This window comes from Podarcis liolepis, assembly GCF_965112155.1.
Source record: "Podarcis liolepis genome assembly, chromosome: 2".
Lineage (NCBI taxonomy): Eukaryota > Metazoa > Chordata > Lepidosauria > Squamata > Lacertidae > Podarcis > Podarcis liolepis.
In genome coordinates this window covers 107,499,119-107,524,528 of record NC_139555.1, presented here as the reverse complement: position 1 = coordinate 107,524,528, position 25,410 = coordinate 107,499,119, and the positions used below count along the sequence as shown (strand labels likewise).

The following is a 25,410-nucleotide window of genomic DNA, read 5'->3' as shown; positions in this document are numbered from 1 at the left end:
AGATCCCCACATTGCAAGGGCTTGGACTAGATCCTCATGGTCCTTTCCAACTGTGATTTGTAGGAAGGGGAGCAACTGAGTACAAGCTGCAGCTGGTGAAAGGTGCAGCCAAGATGTGAATTTGTTGCTTAACAGGGAATGTGCACACAATTCTAACTTCTCAGGCCTCCCTCTTCCAGCTTTTGGGCCTGCATTCAGTGCCATACTTGCACATGGAGTTCCAAAAGGAATTCCAAAGCGTTCTTCGAAATAGATGAAAATAGGTAGAGCTGGCTGGGTGTCGCCCACCTACTGATAAAAACCAAGCCCAGTTCTCCAGGTAGCATGAAGTGGCTGGATGTGGCCAGGGAGGGCAGGATATAAATAAAATATTATTATTATTATTATTATTATTATTATTATTATTAATTATTATTATTATTATTATTATTATTATTATTATCACCTTGCCAACAAAGGTCCGTATAGTAAAAGCTATGGTTTTCCCAGTAGTGATGTATGGAAGTGAGAGCTGGACCATAAAGAAGGCTGATCGCCAAAGAATTGATGCTTTTGAATTATGGTGCTGGAGGAGTCTCTTGAGAGTCCCATGGACTGCAAGAAGATCAAACCTCACCATTCGGAAGGAAATCAGCCCTGAGTGCTCACTGGAAGGACAGATCCTGAAGCTGAGGCTCCAATACTTTGGCCACCTCAGGAGAAGAGAAGACTCCCTTGGTGGGGCTTACTTCTAAGTAGGCACGGGCAGGATCTCCACAAAGTTCACCTTTCCTGAAAGGGTTTATTAAGAATACGGTGCTGGGGGGAAATGCTGTTTATAGGGTGCCACAGGGATCCATCTCCATTCCCACACTGTATAATAATAATAATAATAATAATAATAATAATAATAATATGTTGTTGTTTAGTCGTTTAGTTGTGTCCGACTCTTTGTGACCCCACGTACCAGAGCACGCCAGGCACTCCTGTCTTCCACTGCCTCCTGCAGTTTGGTCAAACACATTCTGGTAGCTTCGAAAACACTATCCAACCATCTCGTCCTCTGTCGTCCCCTTCTCCTTGTGCCCTCCATCTTTCCCAACATCAGGGTCTTTTCCAGGGAGTCTTCTCATGAGGTTTTCTTTAGACCACTGCAATTCTTTCTTGTTAGTCTTGCCTCCCCTCTCATTTCCAGTCAGCACAGAGTGCTAGTCATTACTCATTGAATCACTATGGGGAAAAACACAATTAAGATGCCATGGGAGTAGGATTGTGGTGATTCTATGCTCCAAATGAACATACCCAATTCAGACACCACCCTCCAGGGCTCCATACCTCCAGGCAGGCTTTCCCAAACTTGGGTCCAAGTTTGGGCAAGCCTGCTCTAAGGCATCACTAAGTTATAATATTGAACTCAGTTTACAAGTACCAAAAATCACCCCTGAAACATGGGGAGCAGTAATAGAAGCTGTGCACCTGAGTTTCTACAAAATGGCAAACCTGTTGACGACTATTAACGACTGCAATTGGTCTTACAGGAAAAAGAAGTTGCTGAATTGCAACTTATTACCAAACTTAAAACTATGGAGAGACCTGGTCTGAATAGAGACATTGGATTCTTATCTCATTATACATGATAAAGCTATTTTTAGCCATCTCACCCCTTGTGGTAAACCTATTGACAGTCATCAACAGGTTTACCACACCTATCAGCCAATCACCCATTTTCACCACCCTTCCGAGTAACACTCCTCCCCACTCTCTCACTATATATAAGGGTCTGGTGACTTCTGTTTCAGTGTATCAGAAGAAGTGTGCGTGCACACGAAAGCTCATATCAATAACAAACTTGGTTGGTTTCTAAGGTGCTACCGGAAGGAATTTTTTAATTTTGTTTTGACTACGGCAGACCAACATGGCTACCTACTGGAGTTTCTACAGAAGGCCTTTCCCATATGGCTATTTAAAACCAGGCTTATGATGATGATTTGTTAAATCTGTATACTGCCCTATACCCGCAGATCTCGGGGCTGTTTACAATATAAAAACAAAATATTTGCGATTAGAAACAATAAAGCAACAACCCAATAACTCCCCCTTATACATCTGAGACTATCGCGGACAGTGTCCAGATGCAAAGGAATGACTATTCTGGCCCAGGGGAGCTTCCTCGGCTCTAATGTTAGAAATGAATCATTATGCCCAACCCTGCTGAGGCAAACGAAATGCCACCCCTCACGTGGGCACGGGAAGCTTCTCTTCTGTGCCCGCAGCCCAAACGAGGCCTTCTGCTGCTCCTTTTCTCTCCCCTCTTGAAACTTCGAACAGGCCTAAACGGTTTGCTTCCCTGTCCTGACTTGTTGCCAATTTAAGAAACCAGAAACTCCTGAGATGACCTCGGGCCACCAGCTGGTTTCTGGCTCGGGAAGGCCCGCCTTGTGTTTCGTGCCAAGCATTCGTTCCCTGTATGCAGTTAAAGGAGAAGACGACGGTGGAGGAGGTAGAAGAGGCGACGGCACTCCAGCCGGCCAGGAAGGAGCCATGGCTGCCGTCTTCCTGCCGGGCAACCTTCAGGATGAAGCCACTTGCTCGGTCTGCCTGGAGTACTTCAAGGACCCCGTCTCCATCGAGTGCGGCCACAACTTCTGCCGCTCCTGCATCGCCAAGAGCTGGAAGAGCCTGGAGAGCGATTTCCCCTGCCCTCAGTGCAGGGAGGTTTTCAAGGAGAAGAGCTTCAGGCCCAACAGACAGTTGGCCAACATGTCGGAGATCATCAGCCAGTTCATCATGCATGGCGGCAAGGGCCTGGAGGACGACGGGCTCTGCGAGAAGCACAAGGAGGCCCTCAAGCTCTACTGCAAGGACGACCAGAAGACCATCTGCGTGGTGTGCGACCGGTCTCGGGACCACAGACCACACACCGTGGTGCCCATAGAGGAGGCTGCCCAGGAATACAAGGTAAGAGATCTGATGCGCTGGTGTTCTGCGCAGGTGTGGTGGGAGCACCACAGTTCAAGAAGGACACTGACAAACTGGAACGTGTCCAGAGGAGGGCAACCAAAATGGTCAAAGGCCTGGAAACGATGCCTTATGAGGAACGGCTAAGGGAGCTGGGCATGTTTAGCCTGGAGAAGAGGAGGTTAAGGGGTGATATGATAGCCATGTTCAAATATATAAAAGGATGTCACATAGAGGAGGGAGAAAGGTTGTTTTCTGCTGCTCCAGAGAAGCGGACACGGAGCAATGGATCCAAACTACAAGAAAGAAGATTCCACCTAAACATTAGGAAGAACTTCCTGACAGTAAGAGCTGTTCGACAGTGGAATTTGCTGCCAAGGAGTGTGGTGGAGTCTCCTTCTTTGGAGGTCTTTAAGCAGAGCCTTGACAACCATATGTCAGGAGTGCTCTGATTGTGTTTCCTGCTTGGCAGGGGGTTGGACTCGATGGCCCTTGTGGTCTCTTCCAACTCTATAATTCTATGAGTGGCCCCTAGCTGGATTGCTCACAGGCCTTTAGACGGACATTGTTTGCTGCTAAGAAGACAACCCCTAAAGCTGAGAGGAAAGTTCTCTCCAGAATTTGTGGAAGGGGAGTGGAGGAGAGCGGAGGGGAAGGGATGACAGACCCTTGGATCTCAGGGTTCGACTGCCTTTGGTTTTTGCTTTTCCAGGAGGCCTAGAACAGGAGGCATTGGCACCTGTCACTCTCTGAGCCCCCTCAGGATGTTGTCATCACCACATAAGAGCCTACCCACCTGTCAGATTTGGCCCACAGGGGGTCCAGGAGTTTATGATCTGGCCCTCTAGCCAGAAAATATTCCACCCCCTCCTGCCCCCATTACAATATGGCTAGATAGGACCCAGGCAGTATTCTCCCTCTCTCCCCTGACGCCCCTGGAAGGGCAGGGTATAAATATTATTTAAACTGTAAAAGTTCCATGTCGGACTTTGGTTAAAGGCACAGGAGAGAAACTGATCTCAAAAGCTGAAAGCTGCAGGTTTCAAGGATGAACATAGAGAATTTGATTCTATTTGCATTTATGAGCAAACCTAATTTGCACTTTCCAAAGCAGTACGCAACTAAAACACAGCGATCTTCCCAAATTTGCATGTCTCCAAATTTTGCAGTGCAGTTCTCCAGTCACGTAATGTGTGCAGATATGCGTGTACTAGAGTAAAGTGTGCATACAAGTGCATATATCAGTGAAAATAGTATACAGGAATGCATTGTAGAAGAGAAATTGCTTTGCAGAAATGTGTATTTTATTCAAAAGTGCATATGAAGTTGTGTCGGTGGGGGGAAATTTGCACTGAAATGCTGAGTTTTTATAAGGATGTGGTTTTCGTTTGTTTACAAAAATGCACAAACTGATGTGGAATTGTGGAGGGCAGGCCTTGAGAACAGGAAAAAAAAATGAGAAGCTGAGAGAAAAATGGACAGGTGTGCCCATCCCTAATTTGGATGTGGCTTCTTAGAATAGCCAAGCATGGCAGTGCCTGCCTAGACATCTCTGCTCCCTAGTTAGCCCCATTGAGCTCAATGGGACTGATTCCCAGGTAAGGGTGCATAGATTGCAGCTTGAATTTCCCATTAGAGGGCAGGCATAAGTTGCACCTGTGCAGCTTGTCCTTGTCAGGCAGGAAAAGGTTAAGCAAGTAACCAAATTCCCGATCTATTTCTGGGAGGGAGAGTTCCCAAAGTGGGAATAAGGTCACAGGCTGACACTGTTTCTCTGGAGAGCAGGAGCCCAGCTTGCTCTTTGGCTGTGCACTGCCAATAGCTACTTAAAATAGAATTTACAGCTGGTGAAGGAGGGGTGGCTGTAGGCTTAGAAAGGCTGGTCCATTGGCCCTGGAAGATTTTGGGGCAAGTTGTTCTGTGCTTGAGCTACGGGTCCTCCACCAACTTCCCTTTACACAAGTGGTCTTTGCACTGGGGACCACATAACACCGGTCCTGAGAGATCTGCATTGGCTCCTAGTACGTTTCCGAGCACAATTCAAGTGTTGGTGCTGACCTTTAAAGCCCTAAATGGCCTGGGTCCAGTATACCTGAAGGAGCGTCTCCACCCCCATCGTTCTGCCCGGACGCTGAGGTCCAAGGGCCTTCTGGTGGTTCCCTCATTGCGAGAAGTGAGGTTACAGGGAACCAGACAGAGGGCCTTCTCGATAGTGGCGCCCACCCTGTGGAATACCTTCCCTTCAGATGTGAAGGAAATAAGCAGCTATCCTATCTTCAAAAGACATCTGAAGGCAGCCCTGTTCAGGGAGGTTTTTAATATTTAATGCTGTATTGTTTTTAACACTTGATTGGGAGCCGCTCAGAGTGGCTGGGGAGATTCAGCCAGATGGGTGGGGTATAAATAATAAATTATTATTATTATTATTATTATTATTATTAGTGGGAATCTACAGCTGGGTCTCCTTTTTTATTTTTAATACAGCTGCCGTGAAGGGCTCCCAGTTTACATAGGCACCCAAGGCTGTTGGAAAGCAGTTTCAGCGAAAGGCAGTGATACAAATCGGGGCTATGGTCTGACTGCACATAACTTAGCAATCTTGTTGAAGCTGCGTTGTTCTGTCGTGGGAAGTTACAGGGGGAACCCCAGGGTTAATGTGATCTGGTGCTTAGAGCAGGGATGGGCTACAACTCCCACGAGCCCCAGACAGCATGGCCAGTGGTCATGGAGGATGGGAGTTGTAGTCCAATGACACCAGGTTCCCCATCACAAGGTTAAAGCCAGATGTTGTGATAGGGCTGGTGAGTTGTGGGTTCGAATCTCCGCTCAGCCACGGGGTTTACTGGGTGACCTTGGGACAGCCCCCATTCAGTCTTACCTGCTTTACATGGTTGTTGTGAGTTTAAAACAAACGTGAGAGAAACCCTGGTGGGTCATTCTGTTCTGCATTCTGTTTGACCAGAATTTTCCCTCTGCTTATGGGAAGCCCACATGCAAGAACTCACGGCAGCAGCGCTCCATCTGTTGCTGCGAAATTACTGTTGCAGCCTGAAGGGTGTTGTCAGGGAACTGACATCGGAGCGAGAGGCTAAGGGGAGGCTCCCAGATGATGCTGGCGAAGGACCCAGCAGCAGGGGGAGAAACAGCTCAGTAGAGGGGGAAGCCAATCAGCGTAACACCAGGGATAAAGGGGGGCAGACGGGGGAATTGGAGAGAGGGCTCCAGGACTCTTCACTGGACATCAGTGAGGAGAGCCCAGGTCCTCCGCTACCCACGCCTTCCCTGCGCAGAAGACTCCCGCGCAGTGAGAGGAGGAGAGACTGGGTGTCAAACAACTTTTATGTTGCAAGAGGTTCAAGAAACGCCCACTGACGGATTCTGCCAGTGACTGAGGCAGCCACCATGAGAAGGGGCTGTGCAGTCAGAAAGGTTTAACAAGGCAAATTAACCGAGAAGGGCACCAGTTTACGCACGAGTAACTCATACCTATTACAGGTGTGTATGTGTTTTTGTGTCAAACCACATGCCAATATGAGCTTTTTGGAAGAAAGTGAGACCTAAATGAAACAAACTAAAGCTATGCCACTTTTAGTTTTGTTTGAAGGAAGGTTGGACGCAAATGTAATAAACAAAGAATAGATCAGTGAATCGTTTTTAATTGAATTTATTTCCTATATTTCCTCCCCAAGGGTGGCAAGCAGATACACATTAAAAAAACACCAAACCCCTTATTGACAGCTGCACGAATTATTATAGCTAGGAAGTGGAAGGGGCAAGCAGAAAATAAAATGGAAGAATTGTATAAAGAGCTGTGGGATATAGCTATTAACGGTACATTAACATGTGCCATTAAGGTAAGCTGGGGAATATGCAGGAGAAATGAATCTGAGGAGATATGGAAAGTGTTTGTAGAATTTGTACTGTTAAAACGGAAAGGGGTCAAACCATCACAAGAGGTGTTGAAATTTTGGGAGGTTGGGTAGTTACATTGGAATGGTCTCGGTGGTGGGGTGCACATTTTTATTCCTATTTATGTATGATTATTCCTTTGTCAAAATAAAATTTAAAATAAGACAAAAAGAAAAGGAAAACAAAGGAAAACATTCCAAAACAGATCAAAACATTCCAAAAACAATTTAAATTAAAAAACCCCCAACAAGCAGTCACAGTAAAAAACTATTCTGTCCAATAACCTTGGGGTTGCCAGGAACAGTATTCTTAAATAATAATAATAATAATAATAATAATAATAATAATAATTATAATTATAATTATAATTATAATTATAATTATAATTATAATTATAATTATAATTATAATTATAATTATTTATACCCCGCCCATCTGGCTGGGTCCCCCCAGCCACTCTGGGTGGCTTCCAACAAAACACTAAAATACAATAACCTATTAAACATTAAAAGCTTCCCTAAACAGGGCTGCCTTTAGATGTCTTCTAAAAGTTTGGTAGTTATTTTTCTCTTTGACATCTGGTGGGAGGGCGTTCCATAGGGCGGGCGCCACTACCGAGAAGGCCCTCTGCCTGGTTCCCTGTAACTTGGCTTCTCGCAGCGAGGGAACCGCCAGAACGCCCTCAGCACTGGACCTCAGCACTGGACCTCCGGGCAGAATGATGGAGGTGGAGATGCTCCTTCAGGTATACTGGACCACCAGATGCCTGGGAAAACGGGAATGTTTTCAAATTCCTCCTGAAAGTTAACAAAGGAGACAGGCACAGCTCACTAGGGGAGGGCATTCCACAGCCACCACTGAAAAATGGTGTGGAAGCAGGAATAACACAGCCAGTCCCAATGCCACTGTGCCATTGCTCTGATCATTTTTGGAGTCCCCTGGCTAACAAACATTGGGCGATCAAGTCACAGATCTCCTGGGCAATGTATATTTAGGCCTTCAGGTTAATTTAGCTAGAAGAGCTACCGCTCCATGCACGAATCACTGGTTAGTTCCAGGTATCACTTGCTAATAGGGATGTTGGGAGCTTGTCCACATGGGCCATCACTTAGCATGGGCAATGCAAACATACCAAGGCTAAGCCTCCTGGCCCAGCTCTGAATGGGAGCCAAGCTGGGAGGTACTAAGGAACAGGGATCTGCCAGGACCTGCAGATAGCAGTGCAAATTGACCTCTAAATGACCTGTTTATTGAGGCTTACATAGAGGTTAGACTAGGTCTGATCTTTACTGAGCATTTGTTCTGATTTATTTGCAGGAAAGGTGACAATTCATCTTGATTTGCTTGTGCAGGTGTACATGTACAGCTTCACCCCACGTTTTTTCAATGCCTTTGCCCACCACTTTCCTAACTGCAAAAAGTCTGTTGTTGTTTTTTTAAGTAGGTTAGTTGCACAAGGCTGGCAGACTGCTTTAACTGTGCAAACCTACATTTCCTGCAAAATGCAGTCAGTCTGGAGGCAACCTTAAAACATGGCTGCACATTAGTCATCATCTCTCCATGCCAGAGCACATTGAGAAGATGACCCTCCTTTTAATACTCCTTGATGTCTATTGTAGGTCAGCGCATTAAAACGCTAAGCAGGACTTCATCCAAGCCCAGGGATCACTAGGTTTGAACCTCATAACCTTTGTTCAGTATCCATCAGCATTAAGCATGTGAAATAACACAGAGCCAACTGTGGACTGCATCTCCCTTGTCAATCATCATTGTGACAGTGGCCTACGTGAGAATTGTTTCCCGTTCCTCCAAGTCTGAGACTGCAGCTTTGAGCCAGATCTGAGTCCAGAAGCATCTAATTTTAGAAATTAAACATGGGAGGTGTAATAAATCCTTGCCATGTGGGTATTAGTGCTGCCAGGTGGAACAGCAAGGCAAAAGCATCGCCTTTCTCTGCTTTCAGCTTCTGAGTGGAGGCAGGATCGCTGGCTTGAAACACCTGGCAACCCTAATGGGCACTGCCAGTTGCAACTCCACACACACACACACACACACACACTGTTATGTACCATTACGTGTAGTGCTGTATAAAGGAAACCGTTACGATTGTAACTAACGCCTTATCTCCGTGGGGAGGGGTGTTATGTACTGAAGTTCTCACCCTGGGCCAGCAGGGGGTACTGTAGATAGTTTTTACTCAGGTCCACATATGCAAATAAGGGATCGAAAGTGACGTTCAGTGATTGGATAGTTACAGAAAGTGGTTACAGTTACGTTGTACTGGAGCTCTATATAAGTAGGCTGGCTGAACCCTTCAGTTCAGTTCTGTTCCAGCTTACAAATAAAGAGCTGTTTGAAGAACCGCTGTGTCATCTGATATGTTCACCCACAATTTCACACACACACACAGAGTGCCATAATTACGTATAAGCTAAACAAGCTATAGCTTAGGGCCCCACTCTCTTGGGGGCCCCCAAAAGAATTTAAAGGGGGGAAAACCCACTGGATGTACATTTCCAAAATATAAGATAAAAAACAAATAAAATAAAACCTACTGACCTACTTAGGATGTAAGTCACGGGCCCCGCCTGCTAGCCTGCTCCCTAAAATATCACTGGTTTGCTCATTTCTGTATATAGGGTGCCTACATTCTGCATAGACTGGTGAAATGGCAACATATGCAAATGGCTTTAGATACCTATTAGGTCCATCAGTTACCAGATAGCATATATTCAACACAAGAAACAGTGACAATTTGTTGTTGACGAAGGACAGCTGGGCATATAAAGGGCCCCATTACCTTCAGTAGCTTAGGGCCTCATCAAACCTGAATCCGGCCCTGTGTGCGCGCGCACACACACACTTGTTGTTTAGTCATTTAGTCGTGTCCGACTCGTTGTGACCCCCTGGACCAGAGCACGCCAGGCACTCCTGTCTTCCACTGCCTCCCGCAGTTTGGTCAAACTCATACTGGTAGCTTCCAGAACACTGTCCAACCATCTCGTCCTCTGTCGTCCCCTTCTCCTTGTGCCCTCCATCTTTCCCAACATCAGGGTCTTTTCCAGGGAGTCTTCTCTTCTCGTGAGGTGGCCAAAGTATTGGAGCCTTGGCCAAAGTATTGGAGTGCACACACACACCTACTCAAATCCCTGCAAATATACAAGTTGCTGTCAGGAATGACGTGGTCCTGGGGGTCCAATGAATTCTGCATCAGCTGACGTTCCTTTTGCCAATAGGATTTCCCACTTATCAGACTGGAGAGATCCTGGTTCAATTCCTCAGTCACCGTGGAGCCCAAATGGGTGCCTATCACGATCTCTCGGCCTGCTCTATTTCACAGGGCTGTTTTAGAAGGATAAGGTGGGCGGAATCATTGCAGAACAGCTTGAGCCCCCTGGAAGAAAGCTGGGATAAAAATGCAGTAAATGAACAGAATGCCGTAGTTGCTTGAGAAGCAGCAATTCCGGAGGTTAAGCCTTCTGCATAACTGTCCCTCCAAGATTTCTGTGCCTGGATTCCCACTTAACGCAACTCCTTCTCGTTAGTAGCATTGGACCCTGCCTTAAAGTGAGACAGACCATTGTCCATTATTGAAGGACCAGCCACATCTGCTATTGGGTCCCCGGAGCACAGATTCACACAAAGCGGCAAAATGTCCTTGCAGGTTATTAACAGGATTTTATTTGAAGTGCATATATGCAGAACAAAGGCACAGGGCGATAAGCAACCTGCACAACCCAGTCAGGGTGCGTCCCCTTTTTATAGATTTGCAGAATACAATACCACCTGATTTCTTGTAAATCACCTGATTTCTTGTAAATCGAAACTTATAGTAAGTTCCTATTACCATGTAAGGTCTTGGCCTCCCTCCCTCTTTCCTGCAATCTCCCTCCTGTGGTGCCAGTGTGGTGTAGTGGTTAAGAGTGGTGGACTCGTAATCTGGTGAACCGGGTTCGATTCCCCGCTCCTCCACATGCAGCTGCAGGGTGACCTTGGGCCAGTCACACTTCTCTGAAGTCTCTCAGCCCCACTCACCTCACAGAGTGTTTGTTGTGGGGGAGGAAGGGAAAGGAGAATGTTAGCCGCTTTGAGACTCTTTCGGGTAGTGATAAAGCGGGATATCAAATCCAAACTCTTCTTCTTCTTCTTCTTCCTCCTGGGGTTACAATAAAATCCATTCAACCTTGTTCTTTATCTCTACCTGCCCAACCAGACATTCCAGCGAGAGGCCCATTTGCACTGTAACATTTAAGCAACAGAAAAAAACCCTGTCCTGCTGGCTGGTGTAGAAACCTCCCCCCTTTGGGATAATATAGAACAATATTGTAATATGCCCCTTCATTATGGCCATATATATATATATATATAGCCAGAGTCTTTCTCAGGAAGCAGGTCTTTCCCACCTCTACCAACTGGATGTTAAACTTGTCATATTCTGCATTCAAAACGCATGCCACTTTTATATGGATGGTGAACTGCAGCCTGATGCAGCAAAAATATGCGATGGGACCAACTGACTACCTGTAACTTTATCTCTCAGTTATCAGTATAAAACTTGTTTTGTGGCTCCAGGTATGGATTGCACTTTCTCCTGCAGAACAGATCCCAAAGTACACGAAAAATGCAGGAACTTTAAAATGTGTATATATATATATATATATATATATATATATATATATATATATATATCAATTTTATGTTTTTGGATCTTAGGAACAAATTCAGGCCCGTTTGGATTTCTTGAAGAAAGAAAGACAGGAGCTTCTGGAATTCAAAACACAGGACGACAAGAAAAGCCAAGACCTTTTGGTGGGTATCAGTGGTTACTTACAAGCTGGCAAATGGGTACAGCATTGACTCAGATGAGGGGGTATAATATAACAGAGCTGAAAAGGGTTGAATGGGTGGGGGCTGCCCTTTTGCCTTTCGTAGCAGCTTAATATTGTGATGAAGTGTGGAGCTGGTAAAGCAAAGACAAGCATTATCATGCACTGCCCATGTGGCTCCTCTTGAAGGTGCAGAGCATGACAAGAATTTGAATTTGAAAATTTTGAATTTGAATTTGAAATCCCGCAGTCAAGCATTGCTACACAGAGAACAGAGGTCTTTGGCTACATCCTCACTCAGAAGAGAGAATATAAATGTGCTTTAACATTGCTTCTGGGTTGTTGTTGTTTAGTCGTGTCCGACTCTTCGTGACCCCATGGACCAGAGCACGCCAGGCCCTCCTGTCTTCCACTGCCTCCCGCAGTTTGGTTAGACTCATGTTTGTTGCTTCGAGAACACTGTCCAACCATCTCGTCCTCTGTTGTTCCCTTCTCCTTGTGCCCTCCATCTTTCCCAACATCAAGGTCTTTTCCAGGGAGTCTTCTCTTCTCATGAGGTGGCCAAAGTATTGGAGCCTCAGCTTCAGGATCTGTCCTTCCAGTGAGCACTCAGGGCTGATTTCCTTCAGAATGGAGAGGTTTGATCTTCTTGCAGTCCATGGGACTCTCAAGAGTCTCCTCCAGCACCATAATTCAAAAGCATCAATTCTTTGGCGATCAGCCTTCTTTATGGTCCAGCTCTCACTTGGATTACATGACAGTAGAATACAAGGGGTATCTGGATGAGTTCCACAGCAACAGGTTCACAGCCAAAGACCTCTGTTCTGTGTGCCAATTGACTTCATGGGCAGGCACCTTGGTTACATGGCTGGTTAAAGCAGTTTCAACTCATAACAGACGCAGAGCACAAATTTATAGAGCAGATGACAAACTAGGTGAAAGGTTAGGAGTGTCCCTTGTTATTTTTGCAAATTATAACTCTGTTCCTTATCCTCTGCTGCCATCTATTGTTTGTACTTATTTATCATTACTCTCCCTCTACAGCCTTTGTGGAAGCGAAAAGATGCTTCCTGGGTGCTCCCCTTTTTGGGGGCAGGATTCAAATCACATACCGGCAAATTCAGGTTACACGATTAAAGTGGATTTGGAGCTTGTAAGCAACTAGCCTACATCCCATAATGCTTTTTGCAATAAGGAAAGTGATGGCAACATGTGTTGGAAAGTGTAAGTTTGGCTGCCGTCCCAAAACACGCCAGTAGATGCCCTCACTTGTAATTTAAGGAGAGGCTCTTTTTAAAGGTAGAGTAACGGGTGGCGCTGTGGGTAAAACCTCAGCGCCTAGGACTTGCCAATCGTATGCGATCGGCGGTTCGAATCCCCACGACGGGGTGAACTCCCATTGCTTGGTCCCTGCTCCTGCCCACCTAGCAGTTCGAAAGCACCCTTAAGTGCAAGTAGATAAATAGGTACCGCTTTATAGCGGGAAGGTAAACGGCGTTTCCGTGTGCTGCTCTGGTGCCGGTTCGCCAGAGCAGCTTCGTCACACTGGCCACGTGACCCGGAAGTGTTTCCGGGCAGCGCTGGCTCCCGGCCTCTAGAGTGAGATGAGCGCACAACCCTAGAGTCTGTCAAGACTGGCCCATACGGGCAGGGGTACCTTTACCTTTACCTTAACGGTAAGGTTACAGGTTTTAGGAGGTCAGTCTGGATGGCACCCAGGGATCCCTTACAAACTTGTGATCCTGTGTAGATGAGGTTAGAATCTATAAGAGTCAAGCAGCCAAACCAAAGACCCCAAAACCACCATCCTTTTATTGACACCATTCTGACGTTAGTTGGCCAAAGTTGTGTTTTGAGACTGTTTGATGGTATTAGCCCTTCTGCTTACGCGCAATCTTGGTTTTGTTTCTTTAAGAAAACTATAGAGACTGAGAGACAGAAGGTCCTCTCTGAATTTGAAGGGATGCGCCAGTTTCTTCATGAACAAGAGCAGCTTCTTCTGGGTCAGCTGGACAAGATGGAGAAGGGCATCACGAAGAGGCAGAACGAGAACATCACTGAGCTCTCCAAGGAGATTTCTCTCCTCAACAAACTCATTGCTGACCTGGAAGACAAAATCCAAGAGCCAGTGCTTGATTTCCTCAAGGTAAAACTCCCCCCCCCCCAAATTACGCATGCATCCCAAAACCTTTGTGCAAAGCCAAGCCTATTATCACCAGCGTCACCTATAAATTATCTGACACACTGCACCACGATAGATGTCTGGATGTGTGCACACTTGCAGAACTTGCATGACCTGTTGTACTTTCTTGATCAAGTACTTAGAAACCTCGCCTCAGGAAGGTGCTTTCCTCAAGGAAAGTAAAAGCCATGTTATCTCTGCCTTGGTAGTCTCCTAGGCCACATTCATGCCATAATTTTAAAGCACCATGATACCACTTCAAACAGTCGTATAAAGGTGAAGGACCCCTGAGAGTAAAGTCCAGTCGCAAACGACTCTGGGGTTGCGGCGCTCATCTCGCTTTACTGGCCGAGGGAGCCGACATTTGTCCGCAGACAGTTTTTCCGGGTCATGTGGCCAGCATGACTAAGCCGCTTCTGGTGAACCCAGAGCAGCGCACGGAAATGCCATTTACCTCCTCACCGCAGCAGTACCTATTTATCTACTTGCACTGGTGTGCTATCGAAATGCTAGGTTGGCAGGAGCAGGGACCGAGCAACGGGAGCTCACCCCCATTGGGTGGATTCAAACTGCCAACCTTCCGATCAGCAAGCCCAAGGCTCAGTGGTTTACACCACAGTGCCACCCATGTCTCAAACAGTCATAGCTTCCCCCAAAGAATTCTGGGAGCTATAGTCTGTTATGGGTGCTAAGAGTCGTTAGGAGACTGCTATTCCCCTCACAGACTACAATTCCCAGAGTTCCTTGGGAAGAAGGATTGATTGTTAAGCCACTCTGGAGATTGTAGGTCATGGAGGCGGAGATCTCCTAACAACTCTTCATTAAGGGTACTGAGAGTTGCAGGTGAAGCTTTTTACAGCACAAACTGAAGCATTATGACTTGCTAACATCTGCGGATCGAGCAGCTGTCAAAAGCAGAGGAGCCAGGGAGTTAGGAAGAATGTAGGTCTCCCTGACATCCGCAACAAATTGAATTAAAACAGGACTGAGTTTCTTTCGATTCAGAAACAATATTTTCTGATTTCTGTATTGTTGGGGGGAGGGGAGAAAAATACTCCCCCTCACCCCTGTCACTTGAAAATTGCTTTGCAGAAAAGCTGTGCTCTGTGGTGTTGATTTTTAAGCCTTGATTTTTCTGTTTGCCACCGTTCTCAAGTTGCACCTAATGTTCCCATGCCAAGCAGTTTCTTTGATCTATTTAAAGGCTGCAGAATTCCTCACTGAGGATGGCTGTAGCCCAGAAACCTGGGCTGTGGTCTCTTTCTATACATAGCATACTGTACTAAGGACATCATCACGATCATGAGAAAGACCACTACACACACACACACACACACACACACACACACACACACACACTTTTGTTAACTTTCAACATTTTAAACATATACAGTAAAAAAGCATTTTTGTCTTTTCTCTAATTTTTGCCAGCATCCTACCCCTTTTCCAATAGAGTTGCTGTTTCTCTTCTGCTGCTGCACCCTGTCTTCTACCTATCAAATCTGAACCAGGTCCATGTTATATTTTAACCACCACTCCACAAATGGTGGGCAATTCTGGTATGAGCATTGGTGGCGGTGTGGTGGCTGTGGACTAAACACTTGAACACCCTTTCTGCGGGCTTCCAGTGCTTCTCCAGACAGCTGCCGCTATACACAGAAGTCAGCTGTTGGGAACTGCAGCAGAAAAACCCTTTTAAAAAGCGTTTGTGACTCCTGCATCTATATGGCGGTAGATGGAGCAGGATGGAGTGGCAACTAGAAAACCAGAATGTCCTACACTAAGGCGATCCTTCCGTTAGGACAAGTGCTTAGGTTTGCCAGATGCAATGATCCTTGCCCTGATCCACAGGCCCAAAGGAGGTGCCTGTTGAAGTGGAGGAACACAGTGATAACAGCAAGAACCTTTGTTGAACTAACAGAACTGGACAACAGGGACAAAGCAACTTCTTATATACATTTCTGAAGGCCTGGGCCACTCCCACTCCCAACGTGATTGGCTATCTAAACTTCCAGGCTGCGAATCATGACTCAGAGTTTGAGGGCCAATGGCATAAGCCCAAATACTGAATACGTACTGTGATTGGATATCATGTATCAAATCAGAACACAAGGGCTCAGAATCCTTAGTCCAGACCAGGCACCCCCAACCTGCGGCCCTCCAGATGTTTTGGCCTACAATTCCCATGATCCCTAGCTAACAGGACCAGTGGTCAGGGATGATGGGAATTGTAGTCCAAAGCATCTGGAGGGCTGAAGGTTGGGGATGCCTGGTCCAGACTCAAGCTCAGGCAAGCACAGACCATGGAATACATAACATCTGTGCAAGTGGTTTGATGCAGGGGTACCAAAGGAGGAGGCCAGAAATGCCAGAGGGATGCCCCTCTTCGACGCTGGGATCCAGTGCTGCGAGCAGGCTGCAGCTCCACCCCACAGCTCACCCCACACACACTGGTTGGCAATTGCAGAAGTTACGCAGCTGGGGCAAACACAGAAACAGCAAGTGTCTGTCATGACTCTCTACTCCTGGGCAAACATTTTATGCATTACCTGTACAGTGGTACCTCGCAAGACGAATGCTTCGCAAGACGGAAAACTCGCAAGACGAAAGGGTTTTTGGTTTTTTGAGCTGCTTCGCAAGACGATTTTCCCTATGGCCTTGCTTCGCAAGACGGAAACGTCTTGCAAGTTTGTTTCCTTTTTCTTAAAACCGTTAATACAGTTGCAACTTGACTTCAAGGAGCAACTCATAGCACGCGGTGTGGTAGCCTTTTTTGAGGTTTTTGAAGACTTTGGTGATTTTTGAAGCTTTCCCAAAACTTTCCCGACACCGTGCTTCGCAAGACGAAAAAAATCGCAAGACGACAAAACTCGCGGAACGAATTAATTTCGTCTTGCGAGGCACCACTGTCCAGAAAACTGTCGCCAATGAAGGGGGAGCAGGAGAAATCTTAAACATGTAGCAGAGTTTCCAAAAAACAGACCAGAGGTGATTGTACTTCATCCAGCAGAGCTTTACTTTCTACTGAAGGCAAATGAGCATAAATGGTCACAAATCCAGTGTAATCAGGATTGGCACAGTCCATAAAAATCCAGTTGCAGCAAAAAACAATAAAACTTACACTTAAAAGAACTTATAATAAGACTCAACCTTAACACTAAGCATACAGAAACAGAACATGAGAACAAAGAGACAGAAAAACAGAAAGTGAGTGAGACCCTGACAGAAACATAACAGAAGCAGTTTACCAGCTGTACACAGCTTCCCGGAAGAAATGTAACCCAAACAAAAAAAAAACCTCCTTCCTGTTTCATTCACATAGAAATAAACCTTCTATAACACAGAGAATAAACCTTCTAGGACCCTCTTGAACTAATCAGAATAGGAAAAATCTCTACATACCAGATCAATACTTTCTGAACTGCAAACTGACAAAAACGCCATACGTCAGTTTGGCCAGAATCTCCCATTGGTCCACAGGGGGCAGGCATCAAACTCTGTCTCCTCTTCCTAGGCCAGGGGTCTGCAACCTTTAAGACAAAAAGAGCCACTTGGACCCGTTTCCGAAGGAAAAAAAACTGGGAGCCGCAAAACCATTGCGACATTTAAAACAAATATATCTCCGGAGCCTCGATCTGACAGCGGGCGGGATGGTGACGTCGGGATGGTGCGTGACTAACGCACGCACCGCCCCCACGCAACGTCACAGCCAGTACAGCGCCCGCCTCATTGGGGAGTGTCGGGGCGCACAATGCGCCTCCTCCCCTCACTAGTATCCGCCCCGGAGCCGCGGCAAAGGTGTAAAAGAGCCACATGCGGCTCCGGAGCCGCGGGTTGCAGACCCCTGTCCTAGGCCAATAGCCAAGCGTGCCAAGACAACAGAGATAAGTGTGGCATCAAAGCAGGCCAATTAGCATATATCAAAGCAAAGAGATAAACATAGTGAGCTCATTCTTGCATCAAATACTAATTAGTCTCTAGGTTATCTTGACTACCAAGATGGCCTTTACAGGCCTTAAGGAACAAATATTCACCGTTTGGTTCTACACAGTCCTCCTCTCTTCCCCCTGCATGCTGTTCCAGGGTGTCAAGGACTGGCTGGATGCCGAGGAGTGGTGGGAGGCAGCAGCTGGGGGACCCTCATGGGAACCCCCAGGGGAAGAAGGCTCAGAGCCCGGGGATTGGTGGTGGGACGAAGATGAGTGGCCAGAGGGAGCAGACCGGGAGGAGGAGGAGCAGGAGGTGTCGGAAGCTAAAGAGGTAACAGGGTTTAGCGAGCAGGGATATTCCGACAATTGAAGAATGGCAACAAGAAAGTACAGTGGTACATACACTTCAGGTTACAGACGCTTCAGGTTGCAGACTCCGCTAACCCAGAAATAGTACCCCAGGTTAAGAACTTTGCTTCAGGGTGAGAACAGAAATAATGCTCCGGTGGCTCGGCGGCAGCAGGAGGCCCCATTAGCTAAAGTGGTGCTTCAGGTTAAGAACAGTTTCAGGACCTCCAGAACGAATTAAGTACGTAACCCGAGGTACCACTGTATTGGAGTATGCGGAAATAGCAAGGCTAACTGGAATAATCCGACAGCAGGACGATGAGAAATTCCAAAAAGAATGGTCCAGATTTATGGTAGACTTAGAGAAAACTGTACATAAATAAAGGCACTCACAGGACTGAAATAAAACTCATAACGTTTATTGTAAACATTTGGTTAGACCACAAGATGCAATGCTGTAATATAATAAGGAATGTATGGCTAAAGTAGAATACAAAAATTTATGAAGGAATTATAGACATTTATAGAATGCATATATAGCAATCACGCTTAAGTAAGGGCAATGCAGAGAAGCCAGAAGAGGGGTGGAGGGAAGTTAATTCGGATAAGATATAGATTGAAAGGAGAATACTATTGTTAAGCTGTATTGTGTTTAAGATATTTGGAAAAAATTACTGGGGGGGAAACACCAGGGTTTAGTGAGCAGGAAGAGGCTGTGGCAGAGAGCAGCCCAGAGGCAGAGGCGGAGACTGGAGAGGAGGGAGACCAAGAGGCTGCTGAGGGTGCCAGGGAGTCTTCCCCTCCTGCTGTGACCTGCTCCCCTCTCCCCTGGTCTCCCAGAGCCCAAAGAGGTATGAAGAGGGTGGAGCAAAGACAGACAAGGTGTCGGAGTCTCAGGTTGCTTGGGAAAGACCGGGGGGGGGGGGAGGAGGCTTAGAGAGTTGTAGGAAGGCAAGGACCTTCCATCCTCGCAACTGCCTCATTGCGGCAAGATCTACAGGGAAGAATTGCTGGGCTCACTAGGCCCAAGCTGCTGTTTCTTTGAAAAAGTTAAATTCACTGACACCTTGTGAGTTACTGCTGACCTGCTACCGATACCCGCCCTGACACCGCCACCCCCCCGCTCAAGTTGATTGCTGGGTGGGGTGAGAAGATGGGGGAAGCCCTCTTGCGAGAGCAGAAATTGTGTGGGGTTCTCCTGACGCGACTGGTTAGGTGAATCCCACCCATTGCTTCTGGAATTTATGTGAATAAAAGGGGAAGCAATTGCAGGGGGTTGGACTAGATGGCCCTTTGGGTACCTTCCAGCTCGACGGTTCTGATTCAGTAATGGAATGGAATGGAATGTGTTAGACGACTGCTCTTCCCCCAACCCTCTTTCCCTCCCCTCTCTTGTTTCCAGTGTGGTGTAGTGGTTAAGAGCGGTGGACTTGTAATCTGGTGAACTGGGTTCGCTTCCCCGCTCCTCCACATGCAGCTGCTGGGTGACCTTGGGCCAGTCACACTTCTCTGAAGTCTCTCAGCCCCACTCATCTCACAGAGTGTTTGTTGTGGGGGAGGAAGGGAAAGGAGAATGTTAACCGCTTGGAGACTCCTTCGGGTAGTGATAAAGCGGGATATCAAATCCAAACTCTTCTTCTTCTTCTTTCTCTTCCAGGATGTGACAAGTGCCCTGATCAGGTATGGAGCTGCAATTTCACTTTGTTCATGAACCAGCTGAAAGGTCAGTGTCAGCCATTCAGGGAAGCAGAGTCTCTGAGGCACATTCTGCAGGCTGCAGCCTAGATGACTCTCTCGGGTCATTACAAATCCCAGGATCCTTATAACCACTTTGAGTGTGAATATGATCCCACCCTCGCAATCTCAGCTTTCCATCACCTACATAGGCAGCCAGACTGGCAGCTCTCAGACAGAAATAGGGAATGTGGGGAGAGCTAGGGAGAAGGAAGAGTTATTTTCTTGTTTATTTGTGTAGCAGCGAAACCACTGGGGTGAAGTTCAACCCTTGAAGCCTCATATGTTAAAAAAAACAACAACAACTGGGAGGCAAAGCTTTGCTCTTTTGTCTGTCGTAACTCTCAGTTCAGTAACTCTTCTAATTTTTGCAACCTGTCAGAAGCGATGACCTTAAATGTCAGAGGCCGGTTCCCGTTTCTTCTGACATGAAGGGCCACACCTGCAATTTCTCTCTGAAGACCGTGGTCCTCAAGGGAGTGCTGAAGAAATTCAAAGGTAAAGAGAAGCAACACCTCTCCGTTCAAATCCATTCTCGGTATTTTAGCATCTGAAAGCGGCAGCGTTGGCTGGTGGCATGGGGTGCCATGGCCCAGCACGGAGCAGTCTCTTTCAGTCTCAATAACAATTTGCATTATTGATTTTACAGAAGACAGCCTGAAAGAACTGCTTTCTTAATTGACTAACACAGGGGTTGTCAATCTGGTCCATACCGCCCCCTAGTGGGCGTTTCGGGGTTCTGCGGCACAAGCTGAATCCTCCTTCCATTGAGCACTGGTGGGCGGTAAGGAAATTTTACCACCAAGAAAGATGCATTAGTGGGCGGTAGGTATAAAAAGGTTGACTACCCCTGGACTAACGGGATGCGTCGTTGCAGTGCAGCGATGGCCTCTGTGCTAGCTGGATTTTCCAAAAGGGTTTAGACAAATTCTCCTGGTAGCCAGCAGTTTGTGGGGTGCCTGCTGTGTATTCTTCTTTTGCACCGGACAGGGGTGGGATTTGCTGCCTCTACCAAAGGCTATTAATCATGGTGGCCGTAAGGAGCAGCCTCCATATTCAGAGGGAGGGGGCAATAACGGGGGGGGGGGAGCAGCTGCCTCCATGCCCTGCTTGCAGCCTTCCCAGAGGACTCTGGGTGGTCACTGCTGGAATCAGAATGCTGTGGAGAACCTCTGGCCTCTGGTCTTAAATTGGGCTTCCTGGTCCCATCATTTGGCCAGTGAGGTCGTTTTGGCCTAGCCACGCCCACCTGCCCTACACCTGGCATCAGGTATGGGGCAGGTAAAGAGACAGCAGGGTTGGGGGCAGGGAGGTTGCAGGTAACCTGTTCAGCAGCACCTACAAAGCCCTGTGCATGTGGTTTTGCAAGCCCCGACAATCAGCTGATGCAGAGAGCTGTAACCAGCAGATCTGGAACATGGAACAAGTTGGTCTGTGCCAGCCTTCATCAAACTGATGCCCTCCAGATAATTTGGACTACAACTCCCATCAGCCACTGGAAGGCGCCGGCTTGGGAAAGACTGGTATTTGTTTATGACACAGAGGTTACTAACAGTTTCCATTCTCTTGTATGGGTCTGTGTGTGTGTGTGTGTGTGTTTGCGTACAGTCATACCCCATGTTACGTTTGCTTCAGGTTGCGCGTTTTCAGGTTGCATCCTGCGGTGACCCGGAAGTACCGGAAAGGGTTACTTCTGGCTTTCGCTGCTCGCACATGCGCAGACGCGCAAAATGATGTCACATGCATGTGCAGAAGCGGTGAATCGCCGGCCGGCCGCGCATGCACAGACGCAGGTTGCGTTCTGCTCATGTTGCGAACAGGCCTCTGGAACGGATCCCGTTCGCAACCGGAGGTACCACTGTATATGCATATCCAGGGAGCTGATTGTAATTGCAAGAGAAGTTAAATTACACACACACACACACACACACACACACACTGCAAAAAAAAACCTGTGTACCCAATGAAAAATAGTGGGTACTGTATAGTATAATATGTACGTATATGGTGTTTGGACAGAATCTCTTTCTGCTGTTCCTAGTTAGCCCTGATTTTCATTAATGGGCTTCCTCTTCTTTCAGATCACCTGCGGGATGAATTGGGGAAAGGTGAGAAAGGTAAGTGCTGGTAATTACCTAGATTTGCTGAAGAACCAGATCATACAGATAGCAACCAGGGGAAGTTCCTGAATGGATTCCTCTCCTATATCCAGTGCTTTTTTTTTCTTTAAAAAATGTTTAGGGGTACTCTCATTTTGACTAAAAAATAATAATCACCATTTTATAGCTCAAATCGGGAAAAATAAATACAGTAAATGGACAAAAGTACAGAGATTCACAAAATGTACCCATGCGTCCCCCCAGAAGAAAACACTGCATATATCTTTCATCCTCCTTTGTATTAATTGTCAATGTTTGCCCAGATGATGATGATGATGATAATAATAATAATAATAATAATAATTATTATTATTATTATAATTTACTTATTATTTATTATTATTTATACCCCGCCCATCTGGCTGAGTTTCTCCAGCCACTCTGGGCGGCTCCCAATCGAGTGTTTAAAACAATACAGCATTAAATATTAAAAACTTCCCTAAACAGGGCTGCCTTCAGATGTCTTTTAAAAAGAAGATAGCTGCTTATTTCCTTCACATCTTATGGGAGGGCATTCCACAGAGCGGGCGCCACCACCGAGAAGGCCCTCTGTCTGGTTCCTTGTAACCTCGCTTCTCACAGGGAGGGAACCGCCAGAAGGCCCTTGGAGCTGGACCTCAGTGTCTGGGTAGAATGATAGGGGTGGAGACACTCCTTCAGGTATACAGGACCAAGGCCGTTTAGGGCTTTAAAGGTCAGCACCAACACTTTGAATTGTGCTCGGAAACGTACTGGGAGCCAATGCAGATCTCTCAGGACTGGTGTTATATGGTCTTGGTGGCCACTCCCAGTCACCAAACTAGCTGCCGCATTCTGGATTAATTGCAGTTTCCGAGTCACCTTCAAAGGTAGCCCCACGCAGAGTGCAGTGCAGTAGTCCAAGCGGGAGATAACCAGAGCATGCACCACTCTGGCGAGACAGTCTGTGGGCAGGTAGGGTCTCAGTCTGCATACCAGAGGGAACTGGCAGACAGCCGCCCTAGACGCAGAATTGACCTGTGCCTCCATGGACAGCTGCGAGTCCAAAATGACTCCCAGGCTGCACAGCTGGTCCAGATGCTCTGCACTGAGGGATGCCTGACTAATAATAATAATAATAATAATAATAATAATAATAATAATAATAACAATAATAATATTTATAACCTGCCCATCTGGCTGGGTTTCTCCAGCCACTCTGGGCAGCTTCCAACACAATATTAAAATACAATAACCTATCAAACATTAAAAGCTTCCCTAAACAGGGCTGCCTTCAGATGTCTTCTAAAAATCTGGTAGTTGTTTATCTCTTTGACATCTGATGGGAGGGCGTTCCACAGGGCGGGCGCCACTACTGAGAAGGCCCTCTGCCTGGTTCCCTGTAACTTGGCTTCTCGCAGCGAGGGAACCGCCAGAAGGCTCTTGGCATTGGACCTCAGTGTCTGGGCAGAATGATGGAGGTGGAGACGCTCCTTCAGGTATACTGGACCAAGGCCAGTATATGCCCTTCCTGTTAATTTTTGCTGTTGTTGGGGGGGGGGTTGACTTACCGCTCTTATCCTGCCTCCTAGAGGAGCTGCTCCTGGACCCAGAGACGGCCAACCACCTCCTCATCCTCTCGGCGGACCTCAAGGGCGTGAGGATGGGCTGCCGAAAGCAAGATCTACCTGACAACCCCAAGCGCTTCGACACCAACTCTCGCGTCCTGTCCACCGAGGGTTTCAAGTCGGGGAGGCATTACTGGGAGGTGGAGGTGGGGTCTGCCGACGGCTGGGCCTTTGGGGTGGCCAAGGAGTCGGTGCGTAGGAAAGGCTTGACCCAGTTTAGCCCTGAAGAGGGCATCTGGGCCTTGCAGCAAACGGGAGGGCGGTACTGGGCAGTCACGGTCCCCAAGCGCACCCCGATTTTCATGCCCGAGAGGCTCCACAAAGTGAGGGTTTACTTGGACTACGAAGGGGAAGAGGTGTCCTTCTACAACGCTGACAACATGCAGCACATTTTCACCTTCAACGTCGCCTTTACGGAGAGGGTGTTTCCCCTCTTCTCCGTTTGCTCCACTGTCACCTACATTAAACTTTGCTCCTGAGAGCAGTTTCGTTCCAAGAGGGTGGGCAACTACATTATTTGCGCGCAATGAAAGCCATAGCCCGCTTGCTTTCAATGCCAAGGTGTCCGTCCCTGGGGGCCGCCACCGAGGAGGGCCTTGTAGTCACATAACCTTGTGGTGGCTGCAGGAAAAGTGCTTTGGGGGTGGGAAATGCCTTCAGATGCGGCGGGTGGGGCAAGATGGCCGGGTGTGTGTGTGTGTGTCTCCTGCTTAAAACATTGGAAAGAGGCACTTACCAATATGTGTTGAAAGCCAAGGGCTGTGCAAGGCCGTTGGTTTGCCCTAGGTTACTCAAAGGCACGTAGACAACAGGCCTAGATGCACCCACAACTGCACTATAAATTTTAGTGCGCTATGATACCACTTTAAACTGTCATGGCTTCCCCCCAAAGCATTCTGGGAGCTGTACTTTGTTAAGGGCGCTTTAGGAGATGCTAATTCCCCTCACAGAGCGACAGTTTCCAGAGTGGTTTAACAACCCAGGGTTTCCCGCCTAAAGTACCGTATTTTTTGCACCATAACACTCACTTTTTTCCTCCTAGAAAGTAAGGGGAAATGTCTGTGCGTGTTATGGAGCGAATGCCTACGGATGGCAGGGGGATCTGCTGCAGTTGTGAGCAGAGGATCCATGGCTACAGCCTGCACCAAAAAAATCACACACCCACTGTTGCCTGGGGCCACAATGGTGCAAAAACATGGTTACAAAGCATGGATCCACATGGATCCTCAGGAATTTTGCATTGGGCTACCCCAAACTCACCGTCAGATCACATGTCTGTGGCCGCAGCATGAACCACAAAAATCATACAGCCACTGTTTCGTTTAGAATATTTTTTTTCTTGTTTTCCACCTCTCAAAACTATGTGCGTGTTATGGTTGGGTGCGTGTTATAGAGCGAAAAATACGGTAACTGATGTGGACCTGAGTGAAAACTCTATACATGATACTCCTGGTGGCCAGGGTGAGAACTTCAATACATAACACAAACAACCCTTTTAATAACCATTAATTAATGCAGAATGAATACTGTATTGGCTACAACGGGCAAAACATCCTCCTGTTTCTCTCCTTGACATTACATGGAAACATTAATGTTTTGGATTCAAATTTTACACTGTGACTTTGTGTCGGGTTTTGTCATTTCTTTACTCTGCACTGGATCGGTTTGACTATCAACATACAGTCAAACCTCAGTTGTCGAATGTAATCCGTTCCGGCAGACCGTTTGACTTCCGAAATGTTCAACAACAGTGGCTTCCGACTGGTTGCAAGAGTTTCTTGCACTCAAGCGAAAGTCGCG

The 25,410-nt window shown here is 47.0% G+C and overlaps 1 protein-coding gene across 2 annotated transcripts; it reads left to right on the top strand.

Moving 5' to 3' along the window:
• Positions 1 to 1,779: 1,779 nt before the first annotated feature.
• Positions 1,780 to 24,106, top strand: LOC310701544 (E3 ubiquitin-protein ligase TRIM7-like). Of its 2 annotated transcripts, none has more exons than XM_083492614.1 (7): positions 1,780 to 2,937; positions 11,560 to 11,655; positions 13,588 to 13,818; positions 19,789 to 19,811; positions 20,251 to 20,363; positions 21,947 to 21,982; positions 23,575 to 24,106. In XM_083492614.1, exons 1-7 carry the CDS (start codon positions 2,371 to 2,373, stop codon positions 24,087 to 24,089), a joined length of 1,581 nt encoding a protein of 526 aa, XP_083348740.1. In that variant the 5' UTR covers positions 1,780 to 2,370; the 3' UTR covers positions 24,090 to 24,106. The 2 variants fall into 2 exon arrangements, with proteins under 2 accessions (XP_083348740.1, XP_083348739.1); XM_083492613.1 differs by having other exon boundaries at positions 20,248 to 20,363.
• The last annotated feature ends 1,304 nt before the right edge of the window (positions 24,107 to 25,410 follow it).

What these genes read in the sequence shown, in the direction of transcription:
- LOC310701544 (XM_083492613.1), top strand. Translation starts at nt 2,371, where the DNA reads ATGACCTCGGGCCACCAGCTGGTTTCTGGCTCGGGAAGGCCCGCCTTG. An exon ending in AGAAAAGCCAAGACCTTTTG is followed by an intron (nt 11,656 to 13,587) that starts GTGGGTATCAGT and finishes TGTTTCTTTAAG; the next exon opens with AAAACTATAGAGACTGAGAG. An exon ending in CAGTGCTTGATTTCCTCAAG is followed by an intron (nt 13,819 to 19,788) that starts GTAAAACTCCCC and finishes TTTCTCTTCCAG; the next exon opens with GATGTGACAAGTGCCCTGAT.